We start from the raw sequence: 16,700 nt of genomic DNA, 5'->3' as shown, positions 1-16,700 counted from the left end.
ACTGGGAGTGGAGCTGTGGTATTGAGTTTCCGCCCATAAACCCATCCGACCCAATCGAGAGTGGTGCTATTGATCACAAGGACACCAACTTACACGCACAGTTGTCCACTAATTAATTAAACTAACTAAAACCAAACTTATCAGAAAAAATGAACACTTGAACATAATAACTATAATTGGAACTACCAATTCCTAAAATGACAGAAACCATCTTTAGAAAAATGTATTTGACGTGTAGTTGTAATTTTATATCCCGTCAGCTAACATGCAGGAGGCGGAGTTTATGACCTATACTGCATCCAGTCACCAGGGAGTGATCAAGATGTTTTGGCTTCTCTTTTGGGGAGCTGTCATGTTGTCTGTCTTTATTATACATTCACTGGCTAACACCAACATAGAGGCCTGTTTGGGAACAAATGTGACACCAGTCACACTGACGGATATCAATATGTATGTCGTGTGTGTTCAGGTTTAAGTGAGCTATTATTCTGAGAAGGCAGAGTACAATTTTGACTCAATTCATTCACCTCCTGGAGTATCTGTGCCTTATGTCTCTTCCTTCGCCCCTCCCCATGGGGATCCTTCGGGATTTCTCTTTTGTCTTTGTCCTGCTCAGTGTCCATTTCTATTACAGACCGTATCCTGTAAATTTACAGTGGTTTAAATGCCATATGAAACAGTGAGTGAAATTACATCGCAAAATGAATATTTCACTTCACTTTTGTAGCAATTTAGAGTCACCAGTTAACCTAACCTGCATGTCTTTGTATGTCAGAAAAAAAAACACACCAAAATTAGCTTTCCATTAAATATCACAGTTAACTTGAATTACAGATACATCTTGCTTACCAACTGCGTACCTAGTAAGCAATAGTGTTAGCTGAAAACAGCATCCACCCCTTGCTACTCCACAACTCCACCCCCCTCACCCATGTGTGGTCACTTCTGGCTCCAAAAAAAAAAAAATCAAAGATGGTGACGGCCAAAATTCTAAACTTGAAGCTTCAAAACGGTAGTCTACAAACCAATCAGTGGTGTCAAAGTAGCTACGTCCACTTCTTTATTAAAGTCCATGATCCTCCCTGTAATGTTAATCTCGTCTGAATGGGGCTTATTTCTCATTTGGTTGGGGGCTCCCCGGAACCCGTAAATCTCCTTCAGGTGTCCACAGAGTTGATCTGCCGCTGGCCCAGCAGGGATGATGCCTAGAGCTAAATACATTAAATATAAAACAAATGAACTTCAATTGAACTGTCCCTTAAAATCCACCACAAAACCCTCAATTATCCTCAACACCTATGATTCACACTGTGTTGGCTCAGCTGCAGTTGACTGCTGCTGCATTAGTGTTCCTGCATAACTAAACCTTTTCCTCTGTTGTTTGTCAGAAGCTCAGTCTTCACAATGACTCAGAGATTTGGCTTACAGAGGAGCAGAAAGAAATGAGACGTCTGCGCTCTGTGTGTCAAGCCTGACTGAGTCGTGTGTTAACAACAAACGAAAAGAGAAAAAGGGGGGAAAAAATGTGTGAAAGCGTTTGTTGGGAGTTATGAGGCTTCGATCTCCTGACACAACAAGCTTCAATAAATCGGCTCAGTGATTTAAAAGCCATGTAGACTATTGTACCAGCGAATGGAATCATATTTCGTCTTTATAGTGGAATAAATAGGAGCTATCAGAATGTTAGCCTTGGTCAGGTGATGCAGCTTCATTGTGTCATGGTGTGTCAAAGTATGCTGTGGTTGTACTGACGGATCAGGATTATTTTTGAGCGGTGCTGTGAAGGTGAAAGGTTCACTATCAACACACAGATGTAGATAAATGTACAAAATCTTATCAGCCTCATAAGGAATTGTCCTGACTGTCACATGTGGGTATCTATACATCAGCAATACATCAGCTCCAGTATCAGTAGGTGAAGGACACGACTGTTGTCTCATTACTCTTCAGTGCCATCTTCTCTTGGCTATCTTACAGCATGTTTTCTTATCTGGCATGGCGTGCTTGTCTGCGTATTTATGTATGCATCAGAGGCAAGGGCTTGTTACCCCTCAACACCTTATGCGGCTGGGAGGTGTCACCTCCAATGTTTAGCTGCTGAGACAAACAGGAAGTGACACACTGAACTCCTAGTTCCTTTCTGTAATGAAAATTCACAAACCGACGAAGAACTTTTATGTACTAAAGAGGCAGCATCTGTCAGCCCTGAGAACAGTCATCCTAATTAAAATAGACGTTTTCCAGACAGAGGATGAAAGCCAAAAGCCAGATCTTTCTAATATCCACAAGCCGCCTGTTCATCAAAGTACAGCAAACACTGGGAAATTCAAACTATAGTAGTGATAAAGTTTATGTCCAAATGTTGTTTCTTTCTGCCACAGCATACAGCTTTTTAATGTATTTGCCCTGTGGTCTCCTTTGAGCAGAATATCAGTACCCAAAAGGTTGTAATGTTTATTTTACGGTCAGACAGCAGCCATGGCAGAACAGGAAAAAGCCACAGACTTTAGCGTTCTGGCCTCTCATTACAGCTGCCATGAATGAGAAGGGTATCTCTGCAGAGCTCCATGCTCAGGCCCAAGACCTCCATCGGACCCTTTCTGATCCATAGCTTGAAGAAGGAAGTTAATGTTGTACTCCAGAGTTGATCATCAGGATTCGATAGCATGTGTGTATTGAAGTTAGGTAATGTGACATTAAGCAGCAAATAACCTGTATTAACCTTGTAAATTAGCTAACCTTAGCTAGCCACATATCCTAATGTGATACACAGTAACATTAGCTAATGTTAGCAAATTCACATGTTTAGTATATAAGTTATGTGGTTCTTAACATTGTGTTACCTAATTTCATAAGTTACATTTATATCGAAATATTAGGGTTGTATTGTTACCTTGGCGTTACTGGTGGAGGTTGTGTGTCAGAAGTTATGTGACATCTAGGGCAACCCTTTACGCTCTGTAGCCTATAATATATCTAAGAATAGAACACATGGCATCTAAACATATAATACACTTGTTTATCAATGATAAGCACAACAAACAGTGCATGTGTAGCCTAAACATGAAACCAAATGTGATCAGTCAGCTTTTAATAGCAGGGGTTAAAGTTCTCCGGCGTGGCAAAGTTTCTGTCCAGCACAGGCAGAAGTGCTCTGCAGTGCAAGCATTTCACTTGCATTTGCCCCTAAAAATTTATATATGTGCAAACCGGGTAAATGATTTAGGCACACAGTGTGCCACAACCTACTGTTTACCATAATCGGCATTGAACGTTTTTTCGTCACTAACCGATCAAATAAATGTATTTTAAAACTCGCTCCTTTGGCTCTGATAGAGCCGTCTCCCTCCCTGCCTGCAGTCCCCACTGCACTGGGCTTTGTGACAATGTCCCGCCTACAGCCCCCTCTGATTGGTTACACAGCAAAAGTCAACACTGATGCCTGTCCATGCTTTCACATCATGTCACATTGAGACACAGAGCACAGACGGAGCGGGAGATGCTCCGGTAAGCCAGCGGTAATTTCAAGGTAAGGTAACAGAAACCAGACAGAAACGAAAGTTGCAATAAAAATCCTCTATGCTGAAGTTTTAAAGTCACCACCACAACATTATATGATCCATTTCAATGATGACATGCTTGCCCAGAGGTGAAATTTCGACGTAACTGCCTGTTTAATTCACATCAAGCGCGATACAATTTTGCAAACAGCCTAAATGATTTAGCTTCTAAAAATAAATAGCACCAAGGCAAAAAAGAGATGCAGGAGCTATAAGTCAAAAAGTCTGGTAACCACTGAAAGTTTAATCTTTATTTATAATAAAAGTTTAATCTGAGAACTAACTACTAAACTACTAACTTTTTGTTCATTTTGATAATGAACACGTTCCTTTGCAACACATACATTTCTAATTCTTCATTTTGTGACCGCAACACCAAGCCCCCCGCTCCAGAAAAGATTTCAGATTTCAGGCACACAAATCTTCCGTGCTCCACATTTCAGGCACAAAATTTTTTCTTGCTTTAACCCCTGTAACAGGCTTTGTAACATACATACATCATCTTGTGATGTGTTATATTCACTGTGGTGTGGATGTATTAAAAATACACATATGCTCAGTAGGCTACTTTTTTATTACAATAAGCAATAACACAATATACTGTGCACAGTGGTATGTAACGTTATTCATAGATAGGGAAGCATAATAAACACAGGTGGTTTTCCACCCTAACATTAATGATTTTTCAGCATGTTTCCTGAGATGGAGATGGGTCCCAGCCTGGAGCTCTGCAGTGGGCAAGGCAAGGCAATTTTATTTATATAGCACCTTTCATACACAAGGCAATTCAATGTGCTTTACAAGGGAAATACGTTAGTGTAAAACATTAAAGGAACAATAGATCATTAAAAACAAAAGCTAAAAGCAAGAAAAACAGTGCAGAAAATGCATTTAAAAAGCAAACATAAAGCAAAAGCAACAGCAGACAAATATAAAAACAATAGCTACAGATTATCCTAACAATAAGTTACATATCTAGTTCACTGGTAAGCTGCAGTAAATAGTAATGTTTTAAGCCCTGATTTAAATGAGTAGGATGCTAATGCCAGGAATGGGAGGCAGAAGTACACTAAATTGGCAACTGGCACAACAGTGTTTTTGCTGACATCACAAATTCACTCAGGCTCTGGTGATTACACTTCAACGCAACTGTGTACCTGTTGTGTTGCAAAATAATCTAAACTCAAAGGTCCACTTACTTGCTTCTTTAGAGCTTTCAGCCGCATTGACCATTGGATGGGGTTTACGGAAACATCTGTTATCTTCACTCTAATGTCTTTTTAAAAATATAGCAAAAGCTACTGCTACTGTTGGTTTTCATTCAACCATATTTATATTTTTCAGTGGTGTGGCAAGAGTTTTAATAATAGACCAAAAGCACAAAAAGCCAGTGCTGTTGTTTAACAAATTTGGCAACAAATATTAGATTTTGACCCTGAGCCCTACATTTATGTAAAGCAATCATTTGCTTTATGTTTAAATTGCTACAGAGACTTGAGTGCCACTGGTAAACTGAATTTGAAAAAAGAGTGGTGAGACACGCTGTTCTGCCTGTGATGACCATAGATGTTTACTGTATGGTCATTTGGAGACCCGGCCCACCAGCCAAGAACAGAAGTACAGACGAAAACACAGATTGAGGAAAGCCTGTTGTTTCTGTTGCCACTTTGCTTACTAAATGAACTGCCAAGCATGGTAGATACTCAATAAGCCAGTCAGCCATACCACACCAAAAGCTTAAATACATACAGTTGTCAGGTCAGATGCTCCACGGTGTGGTCCTTATTCCTCAGCACCAGTGCTATTCAAATGCTGTCTGTCCTTGGCTTGTAAAATACAGTTCCCAGCAGAAGTTTGATTTGATTGTGTTTCAGCACCCCTTCTAGCTCATAGGGGTGATATATATCCATAACTTTTAACTTAGTTGAACCTTTGAGGGAATAGAAAGCATTAGAGTCCAATGCTGTTGTAGCCTACCCTTGTGTCACCTTCAGCTCAGCGTAGCACTAGCATGTTCCAGGCTGGATTGCATTTCAACAGTTACCTCGCCAGCTACAGCAGCCATCAACTAGCCCTGTATGAGAAGTCACAACTTCACTAAGCTGTTAGAATAAGGACACACTAGGCGTTTCCAGACCAGAGCAACTTTTGCATAGTTTTAAGAACTCTTTTCATAGACTTAATCGCCATTATATGGCACTTACCACAATTGCTTCTGTGTAGACAATTGTGGATATATGTACAGTTGGTAAACTTGTTGACTTCTGTTGTCATTTCCAGCACTAACCACAAGATTTAAAGATAGAGATAGTTGAACACTGTGGTCGGACTTATCTTGACATTTCTACTGTATGTATTTTATGTACTGTCTTGTTTTGCTAACTGTTAGATGTTTGGTAAACCACACATATTGACATATTGTAAATATTGCATACACTTAAACTGATATTGATTTTTTTGGTGGGCCTTCTTATGCTTCCACACCAGTGAGAGTTTAAGCCAGAGGCATTGTGTTTTTGGAGTGTCGGAAAGCATAATGCCCATTCTCGTGAACAAGATATCTCAAGAGCACCTTGAGGGAACTTCTTCAAATTCAGCACAATCATTGACATAGACTTAAGAATAAACTGTGTAGGATTTAGTGGTCAAAGGTCACTGTGACCTCACAAAACATGTTTTTGGCCTTAATTCAGAAATTCACATGCTAATTATGACAAAATTTCACACAAAAGGTCAAAGGTCAACTTCAATCTGACATCGAATTGTTCTGCAAAAACACTTTCCTGGCCATTATTCAACATCATATCTCAGGAACAGAAGGGCAGACATTTGGTCAGATACTGAATTGGTGACATTAATCTTGAGTGCCGATCTTGAACCTTTGTCTTCTGTGCTGTCGAGGGGGACGTGTGTGTGAAGCATCTATGTTTTTTTACAGACGTGGATGCAACCTGAGGTTCACAGAGACATCTAACTGCAAAGTGGTAATTCTCATTTTTAGATGGCTAAAAACTAACCAATTGAGGCAGCGTTTGCTCAGCACCATTTTGTTTTATTTACATTAAATATATGACGCAAAAGTTATCTTTTTGAAGTTACTGTAAACAAAGAGTGTGATTCCGTTTATTGTGTCTGCACCACAAGAACAAAGAACGATCCTAGTTCTTAGGATCGTTAGCTTTTTAGCTCCTATTTCAAAGTAGGTTCTCTTTGAGCAAAAGAGGAAACACGAGTGACAGAAGTATATCATGATAGGTCGAACTTGAACACTAATACAGGACTCCCAACTGCCATTTATAAAAGATCTATTAGTTGTGTAAATGACAGAAAACACAAAAGGACAATGGCTCGTAATGACAAAATGGAAGAAAACATGGACAAATGGACCACCAATAAAGTCCAGGCTTTACTGAGTATATATGCAATAGCTGGGGGAAATACATTGCGATTTTTGACTCGCCCGAGTGAAGTATAATGGATTGCAGCAATAGCCAGCTTATGTGGCTTCATCGTCGCTTTTGGTGGTGTCAATGCAAAGAGAAAAAAAAGCCTTTAACGGTATGTAGTTCTAGAGGGAGCTCCCCAGAACTGTTTGGTTGGAAAACGCCTATAGATGAAATTCACTGTACCACTGTGACCAGGGCCTAAAGGAACATTACTGATGTACCTCCAAAGATATTTTTTCTTTCTTTCAGCAATAAAAAAATATTGACAATAAACTTGAAAATCACTTGGACAATAATGTTCGAGCAAAATGGATGGTTTAAGTTGGTTATTGGATGTTCTCCTTTCCTGTGGCCCCCACCCTTCAGGGAGAGTTAACCATGACCAGTGACATGGAGAACCTTCAGAATGCTATTTTCTTGGACATGGTGCCAGACAGTTGGACCAAGCGGGCTTACCCCTCCATGTCTGGCCTGGCCCTGTGGTTTACTGACCTGCTGGCCAGGATTAAGGAGCTGGAAACCTGGTCAGCAGACTTCGTCTTACCCTCTGTGGTGTGGCTGGCTGGCTTCTTCAACCCACAGTCCTTCCTCACAGCCATCATGCAGGCTATGGCTCGAAGGTAAGGTTGTTTTGCATTAGGACATCAAGGGTGTAAATGTGATTGAAACCACTTGGAGTGACAGTAAATCTTTTAATGACAGGAACGAGTGGCCTCTGGACAGGATGTGTCTGCAGTGTGATGTCACCAAGAAGAATCGCGAGGATTTCACTGTACCACCTCGTGAAGGAGCCTATGTACATGGGCTGTACATGGAGGGTGCACGCTGGGACACACAGGTACATGAGTTATTAATTGATTGCTTTGCTCAGCTGTCACGGAGGCAGCATAAAGCTGAATCTGACTTCTAGTCTCCGGGGAAGGTCTGGATACAAAATCAAAAATAGCACACTTTGATTCAGTATCTTATATACAGTCAGGTCCATAATTATTTGGACAATGATACAGTTGTCATCATTTTGGCTCTGTACACCACCACAATGGGTTTTAAATGAAACAATGAATACCTGCTTAAAGTGCAGACTCTCAGCTTTCATTTAAGGCTTTTTTCAAAAATGTAGTATGAACCGTGTAGGAATTACAACCATTTCTTCACACAGTCCCCCAACTTTAAGGGCTCAAGTATTTGGACAAACTAACATAATCATCAATTAAACAGTCAGTTTTAATACTTGGTTGCAAATCCTTTACAGTCAATGACTGCCTGAAATGTTGGACACATAGGCATCACCAGATGCTGGGTTTCTTCCCTGGTGATGCTGTGCCAGCCCTTTACTGTAGCCGTCTGCACTTCCTGCTTGTGTTTTGGGTGTTTTGCCCTCAGTTTTGGCTTCAGCAAGAGAAACGCATGCTCAGTCGGATTCAGGTCAGATGATATGACTAGGCCATTGCAGAACATTCCACTTCTTTGCCTTAAAAATGTCTTTGGTTGCTTTTGCAGTATGCTTCAGGTCATTATCCAACTGCACTGTGAAGCATCGTCCAATGAGTTTTGAAGCATTTGGTTGAATCTGAGCAGATAATGTAGCCCCAAACACTTCAGCTTTCATCCTGCTGCTCTTGTCAGCAGTCACATCATCAATAAATACAAGAGAACCAGTTCCACTGGCAGCCATACATGGCCATGACATAACAGTACCTCCACCATGCTTCACTGATGAGGTGGTGTGCTTTGGATCATGAGCAGTTCCTTCCCTTCTTCCTTCTCTTGTCTTCCCATCATTCTGGTAGTTGATCTTTGTTTTGTCCATAGTATGCTGTTCCACAACTGTACAGGCTTTTTTGATGGTTTTTGACAAACTCTAATCTGGCCTTCCATTTTTAAGGCTAACCAATGGTTTGCATCTTGTGATAAACCCTCTGTATTTATTCTAGTGAAGTCTTGTCTTGCTTACAAGAGCAGCAGGATGAAAGCTGAAGTGTTTGGGGCATCATTACCTGCTCAGATTCAACTAAATGCTTCAAAACTCATTGGACGATGCTTCACAGTGCAGATGGACATTGACCTGAAGCATATTGCAAAAGCAACCAAAGACATTTTTAAGGCAAAGAAGTGGAATGTTCTGCAATGGCCAAGTCATATCATCTAACCTGAATCCAATTGAGCATGCGTTTCTCTTGCTGAAGCCAAAACTGAGGGCAAAACACCCAAAACACAAGCAGGAAGTGCAGACGGCTACAGTAAAGGGCTGGCAGAACATCACCAGGGAAGAAACCCAGCATCTGGTGATGCCTATGTGTCCAACATTTCAGGCAGTCATTGACTGTAAAGGATTTGCAACCAAGTATTAAAACTGACTGTTTAATTGATGATTATGTTAGTTTGTCCAAATACTTATGAGCCCTTAAAGTCAGGGGACTGTGTGAAGAAATGGTTGTAATTCCTACACTGTTCATACTACATTTTTGAAAAAAGCCTTAAATGAAAGCTGAGAGTCTGCACTTTAAGCAGGTATTCATTGTTTCATTTAAAACCCATTGTGGTGGTGTACAGAGCCAAAATGATGACAACTGTATCATTGTCCAAATAATTATGGACCTGACTGTAGATATTTTCTTTTACACACTACTTGTGATGATGAATGACAGACCAACACATGAGCATAAGGTGAGCTAACCCCAAAATGCATCTTTAAACTGAGTCAAGTAAAGTAACTTCACTATTTCTCTCCAAAGGGCCTCCACATTTCCTTTGTGGCTTAATTTTCTGCTTTGCATCCTGCTTGCGTTCGGCTCTCGGAGCGCAGCGCATTACTCAGCTTCCCTGGGCTCTATCTATCTACATACATACAGCTACTGTATATGCGCCCAGCTTTCAAGGAGCATCCCTGTAGACTTCTTAATTAGGGAATGTGCAGAGTGTGCACTTGAACACTTAGATCGCCCTTTAGAGGAGTGGATGCTTTTTTCTTCATTAAAGTTGGAGGTGCAGGCAAAAAGACAGGCAGACAGACGGGCCGGGCAGCTTCTCCTCATAACTCCTCCGCTCTCCTTCTCCTCCTCCTCCTTCTCCTCTCTTCACGTCCTCCTCTCAGCCCCAAGGCCAGTTCTGTGCCACTGGCAGGGAGCAGCAGTGAGTGAATAGGAGAGTAAGCAGCGCTCCATCTGGACACGGCTCTGTGCAGCAATAAAAGTCAAAGATTTATGATAAACCCACTCATCTATATTAATGAAGCTTGCATTTTATTCAGACATCAAAGACAGCTCGATGCTGTATATGATAAACACCTTGTGTACTGAATGGATATAGAAATGCAGATATTACACATGGGAAGTTTGTGTGTTTATGTGATGACTCCAATAAATGGTGATGAATACTTTAGCGTTATGTTACTCTCTCAATATGTTGTGAGACGATACAATAACAATAGATATCAGTAACTGCTGTAACACTGTATATACAGTGTCATTAAAGTAATTTACAGTGAATCTCAATGAGCCCTCATGGCCTGCTTTGAGATACACATCATTTGTATTTACCCAAACACACATAAAGTTATTGGTATTTAACAGCTCTTTAAAGTTTTACAGCAAATGCAGATGCAATTAGGGCTTTGTCCTCTGAGCTTTCCAAAGTCATCAGGATTTACATTCATTCCTGAAAGTCACTGTGCATGCATGGTGAAACTTCTGTTTGTCAGGCGCTAAGTGTAGGAGGATTAATTAATGAGACAGACCACTCTGTTTCAGTGTGTTTATAGAGTGTGTATTCTAAGGCAGGGCAGCTTGACTCCGACTCAAACTCTGCTGACTTTCACCACTTTTCAAGGGTACCACAATATTGTGTTCTGCAAACTGGATGTCTAACATCGTTTGTGCCACCCAAGATTAGTCGAACATCTATTTTTTTCTGCTACAAAAGAACATTATTAAATTCAGCCTCAATGCCAAGTACAGTGTCGTCACCAAGTTTTCACTGCACCTCAAACTAATCTCTAACTTCTCTGTGAAGTGTTTCTGTCTGTGGTTGACTGGCTTGTCATTCCCCCACCCCCATCCCCCAACACACACACACCCTCCCTCCCACTCTCCCTCTCCCTTTTTCTTTCAGACTGGCATGATTGTTGATGCTCGCCTGAAAGAACTCACCCCAACCGTGCCAGTCATCTTCATCAAAGCCATTCCTGTGGACAAACAGGAGAGCCGGAATGTTTACCAGTGTCCTGTGTATAAGACCCGCCAGAGGGGCCCCACCTACGTGTGGACCTTCAACCTGAAGACCAAAGAAAATCCCTCAAAGTGGACATTAGCTGGAGTGGCCTTGCTTCTCCAGATCTAGCAGGAGTCAGAGTGCTTCATTGTGGTTATGGTGCCAACAGGGTCAAGAGTTCAATTCACTTTGGGCCAAATATTTTAAAGCAAGACTGTGTTACTTTTAAAAGAAGAAATATTGCAATTTTCCTCTTGCAAATAAAAGGTTGAGGTTATAAGGAATAGGACACATACTTTCTCAGTTCAGTACACTCAGGGGTTTTGTTGCTGCAGCCTTACTTGTTCTGGTCTGACCAGTAGTTTATGGTGGCTGATGTTAGCAAACATTTGATAGATGTTGCTGTGTCACTGACTAATTACTGAGTCAGTTTACTAACTTACTAACTTTATGACTCATCTCTACTTGTGCTATTTTTACACTAGATTTTTAAGTCCCCCTTCAGACAGATTTTAAAGTTTTATACTATCATTTTGTTTTACAGGGTTTTTGCAATCAAAACAAAAGAAAAAAACTTCCAAAAGGGGCTGGAAGCACATCTACTCTTTCCCCCTCATTGAGAAATTCTGAACAGATTTCACTATACATGTTTGAGCCTCAGTCAGACTCAGATGAGGAGTTTGTTGTTGCACCAAAATCAGCGACTAGCAGACGTATCAGAAAAGTGTAGTTAGTATCTTTTATTTGTTTATATTGTTTGTTTGCTTGTTAGCCTTTAGGATACCGGCAGTAGCTGACACGGTGTTAGTGATTGTGAAACATACAATTATATCTGCTTTAATGGTACATTGTGTTCACATTGCTCCGGTTAACATCCAAAAACTGCACTCTACCATGTTTGCTGTCCAAACTCTCACTATGCTAATGCTAACTCTGCTCTCTATACTGACTGGTCCACTCTGTGCTAGAGGTCTGCTACTCCTGTTGATATGTGTTTCCCATATTAGACAGAGACTGGCTTTTGTGTTAGTGACATTACCTAATCTAGCTTGCCAGCATACATTTAAATCCCAGATTTAGCGAAGTGGACAGACATCACCACCTTCACTAAAGGAATGTGACAAACTTTCCACAGACACAAGCCAGTATAGTCAAGGTCAGACAGCACGCAGGACAAAAACATAAGAAAGAATCATGTTAGAATGGAGGGGGACTTAAAGCATGTCACAAAACCAAAACAAAATGTAAACAAACTGAAACCATATACCATAAAGCTTCAATTGAAAGCCAAGTCCCAATTAAACGCAGAGTGCCTTTAACAGTGAGGTCTGGTTACACATTTGGACACATAAAGCCATTCTCAATTAGACACTGGATCTGGTTGACATTGATGCTGGGGAACAGTTCCTTTTTATCGTCCTTTGGATGTATAAAATCTGGTAAAGCACACCAATTGTCAGCTACCTGCTTAAGCCAGCGTTAACTGCTTAGATTGCGCATTCAAATACAGTCTAAATGTTTAAACTTTTGTCTTTTGTATGGACATGCTACATTGCAATGCATCATTCACTCGGTTAGAATCTCCACAATATAGTCATAAATTTCATTTTCTGGAACGTTGAGCACCAAAATATACTGTAATTTAGTCAGATTTACGGGCATGGTAAACAAGAGAGACGAAAAAAAAAGGTGGAGGCTCCCTACCTCTGATGCTGTCATGAAGTCCGAATATTTAGCCGATATTCTTTTAGTCCATAAGGGTCCACCAATCAAGAAAATCAAAGGGGCTTTTCGTAAAAATTCATCAGAATTGCCAATATTGTTTGAAGAGAATAATATTGGTATTTCGTCAGTATGCTGTAAGTCTTTCTCTCTCTTTCTCCCTCTAATGCGCTGTGTGTCACAGAGTGGTAGATCAAATGAATGATTCATAATTTGATAGCCTAATTTTCATACAAGTACTATTCATACCGTTTAAAATAAACAATTTAATAGTAGGCTAATTCTTGTCTTTGCAGAGCAAGAGTTTTGTATGAAAGGAATTAAAAGCCCGTCCTATATAGACACCTGTTTCAGATACGTACACACCAGTTGAGGTCAGTGATTGAAGCAAATAATAGCCCGGGCTATTAATTGAAGTTTCACGGTATATTGAGAAGACATGTTTCATGTTTCTAGCTTGAGGTCGCATCCCACTTGGGAGACTTTGGAGCAACCAGGACGACCTGCAAAATGAGGGTTACATGACAGACAGAGACAGATGAAGGCATCAGTAGGCTACTTTTTGGTGCCTATTTCGTTTACTCGCACTATAAGAATGCAATTAGTGTAGAAGCAGGCAACACAAAAGAAGTAAAACATTTCACCAAAGGGAATATGTGGTTACACTTGTTAATCTTTTTTATTTTTTCCACCTCTATATATTTTTATCAGAGCAGTGCCTTATGACTTAGTTTCAAATCACTGCAAAGCAATTTTAAATATAAAGACAATGAAAGAAACAAACTCACTACCAACAAGTAGCAGCCCCAGCCTTTCTCGACAATATGACATGACACCCCTTATGAGCAGTCATTCAAACACAGTTAATTAGAGAGAATGTATAATGTGAAATATCAGATAGTGAAGAGGGCACGGCTCAGTGCCACTCAATGCAACTGTCAGTTGCAGGCTGTGATGGTCCCTAGAGAGTCTCCCAATTCCACCCACTCTGTTAGGTCACAAAATGATTGTCTTTAAACCAACAGACTGAAAAGCTCTTGAAATGAAGGGAAATTCCAGCCCATTCACCAGAATACACTGTCAGCCTTGTACATTTCTGCAAACCACAGATATGTGACATTTGTACATTTCGTAAGACATAGTTTAGATAACATGTATAATGGCTGAGTTTGTCATCAGGAGAGGGAAGGAATGGTTGATGACACCTAGGTGAAACAGTGGATTGTGGATGGAAATTCACTGTGCCATATCCTGTAATTACTCTCTGGGGCTACAGCGACCACTGTTGCAAAAATTACATAGTCTCACTTTATATCTCACTTCTAGGTTCAGATCTTGTACATTTTCTGGTGTCATGGCCAGTGGCAGGAAATCTCTCTACCCACCCGCAGGAAGTTGTGACGTGAGACATCTCAAGAGTAGAACCCAAAGTGTCTCAGAAACGACTGAAAGAGAAAGTACCAGCATGAGATCGTTTGCCTCTCTCGTCGGGTACTTGCTTTCTGGGTGTTAACATTTCAGATTTGCTTTTTTTGCCATTCAATGATTTTAATGTGTAAAATTGCCTTTAAATGCAGCTCTCTGAGCCCTCAGTTGTTAAAGACCATTAAAATCAGCCATGACTAGTTTGTTGACTTTGTTTGAACTACTGTATCTAACTTATTAAAATGCTAATTATCTGTATGTGTTTGAGGACAAATTCTAGCAGTATCATGCATCTGTGAGTCACTTTATGAGGAGGTGTTATAAAGCTGCAGCTGGTTGGGAAATATCACAGAATAAATTGAACTATTGGGTGATTTCACACATTTTAGCTGAATCCAAATCTGTAAAAGTACGTACAATATGTACACATTTTCTAATAACATAATAATGTCTTAATTGATCATATAGATTTATGTTTTTGTGTGTATACAAATTATTTTACATTAATTTCCACTTTCCAAAACTTCCAGAGTAAAGATGCTTTATCTCGTCGTTCCAGGTTGTGCATTTGGTTTTATTTTCACATACTCTATAATATATCCCACTTTAGTGCCAATATGCAGTCAGTCCCCTATCTCCCGTTTCCAGTCTCCCAGTTCTGCCTTCTCTCTTCCAAGTCTTTAGACCAACTCTCTCTTCCTCCTCTCTCTCTCCTCCTCCTCCTCCTACTTCACTCCTTTTTTCTTCCGTCCTCCCCATTTGAGATTAAACAGCCCTCTCCACAGCAGAAAGTGGGGAGTCTCACAGATATATCCCTTGACAACACGTACAGTAGATGCACACGTGTGCACTACAGTATAAGCAAGTTCTTTTTCGTCCTTGTTCTCTTGCTGTCTCAGCCCAAGTTCCCCGGCATCTCCTTTATCTAGTTATTAGAGAGTCTTAACAATGCATGGAGGTGTGAGGAGGAGGAGCAGATGAGGGGAAGTAGGAGGAGGAAAGCAATGATGCAGGTTGAGGCAATTTATGTAGAACTCCCAAATTACACCTTCAGGTGGCATTATGAAAATAGATTCTGCCTGTGTGTACGTTACCCATGCAACTGTAGTGTGACTTTGCACAGGAGAAATATTCTGGCCTGTAGTGCAGCAGTGGTGCTGCAAAAATGTTCGTATGCGCTAAAGTATTACAAACTCATTCAGTTGACCCTTTGCTAAGCCCTGACTCCCTTAGTTACTGTTGCTATGCTTGCCCAGCTTCCCATGCGCATGGCACATGCAGTTTACAGTGGTGGCAGATTTACTACTCCCAACAATGAGTCTGAGATTTCACACACAAGTAAACGAAAGCAGCTTTTAATTTCCAGCCAATAACCTTCATTTTTATCAGCTGAAAGGACAAGTAGATAGCTAGTGTCAGCTAATTGCCCAATGCTAACCCAGAGAGTTGGTTAAAAAGTCCTTCTGCAGCTGATTTTTTGTTTTCAAGTGACAAGATTTAAATGAGAGCCCAGTAAAAAGCCCTTACAGTATGTTAGCACTTGACAGCTACATTTTACGGTCAATAAGTCCATATCCTCACCAGCTGATGAACCATGTAAGATATGGAAAATAAAAGAGCAGACTTGTTCTCTGATCAGCCCTACGCTGCCTTTCTCTTCCTCTGACTGGCTTACCCTGATATTCTAACTGTAACACTAACCAGTCTCACTCCTCATGCCTAAACCTAACCAATCCAACCCAATCAGAGGAAGAGTAGGGCAGTTCATGCCTAGGAAAGAAAAGCCCATAATACAGCCAGTTAGCCCAGTATTATCAATAAAAATATATTTAAAATGTTATTGGTTCTAACCTTCTGTAGAGCAATGCTAAAAGTCTACAGAGCCTGTACTGAGGCACAGTGGTGCTTTCAACTAAATGCTGACTTCAGCATGTTAGTATTGTACCATACTGCATGTCTGTCCAATAGTTGTCAAAGTTCATACATGTTTTGCCAATGGTCTAAGACAGTCCAAAAAAATTGTTATTATGAACAACTCCTGCCCAAATCCAAAGACTAGAGTGCTAAAACTGTACTTTTAGGAACAAGTGTGTAGGAGAACTGGCTGGCTGATGGGAAAATGCAAAAACATGAATGGCCCTGTCTAGAGCCAATGTTGTTTTGTCTGTTCTGGGCTACTGTAGAAACAACATGGCGGAATCTGTGGAAGACAACATGCTCCGTATGAAGATGTAAACAACTCATTCTAAGGTAACAAAAACACAATGACTCTTAGTTTTAGGTGATTATATACTAATGAATATTATATATACCATTTCTGCCAATAGATGCCCTTAAA

At 40.5% G+C, this 16,700-nt stretch overlaps 1 protein-coding gene across 1 annotated transcript in view; it reads left to right on the top strand.

Moving 5' to 3' along the window:
• The window catches only part of dnah9 (dynein, axonemal, heavy chain 9), a 202,293-nt gene extending 187,375 nt beyond the window's left edge, over positions 1-14,918 (top strand). Inside the window, 3 exon segments of the mRNA XM_078163039.1 lie at positions 7,373-7,626; positions 7,709-7,844; positions 11,117-14,918. Coding sequence (XP_078019165.1) covers positions 7,373-7,626; positions 7,709-7,844; positions 11,117-11,344 — 618 coding nt within the window. The 3' untranslated portion in view covers positions 11,345-14,918.
• The last annotated feature ends 1,782 nt before the right edge of the window (positions 14,919-16,700 follow it).

This window comes from Epinephelus lanceolatus, chromosome 21 (genome assembly GCF_041903045.1).
Source record: "Epinephelus lanceolatus isolate andai-2023 chromosome 21, ASM4190304v1, whole genome shotgun sequence".
Lineage (NCBI taxonomy): Eukaryota > Metazoa > Chordata > Actinopteri > Perciformes > Serranidae > Epinephelus > Epinephelus lanceolatus.
This window is presented reverse-complemented; position numbering and strand designations above follow the sequence as displayed.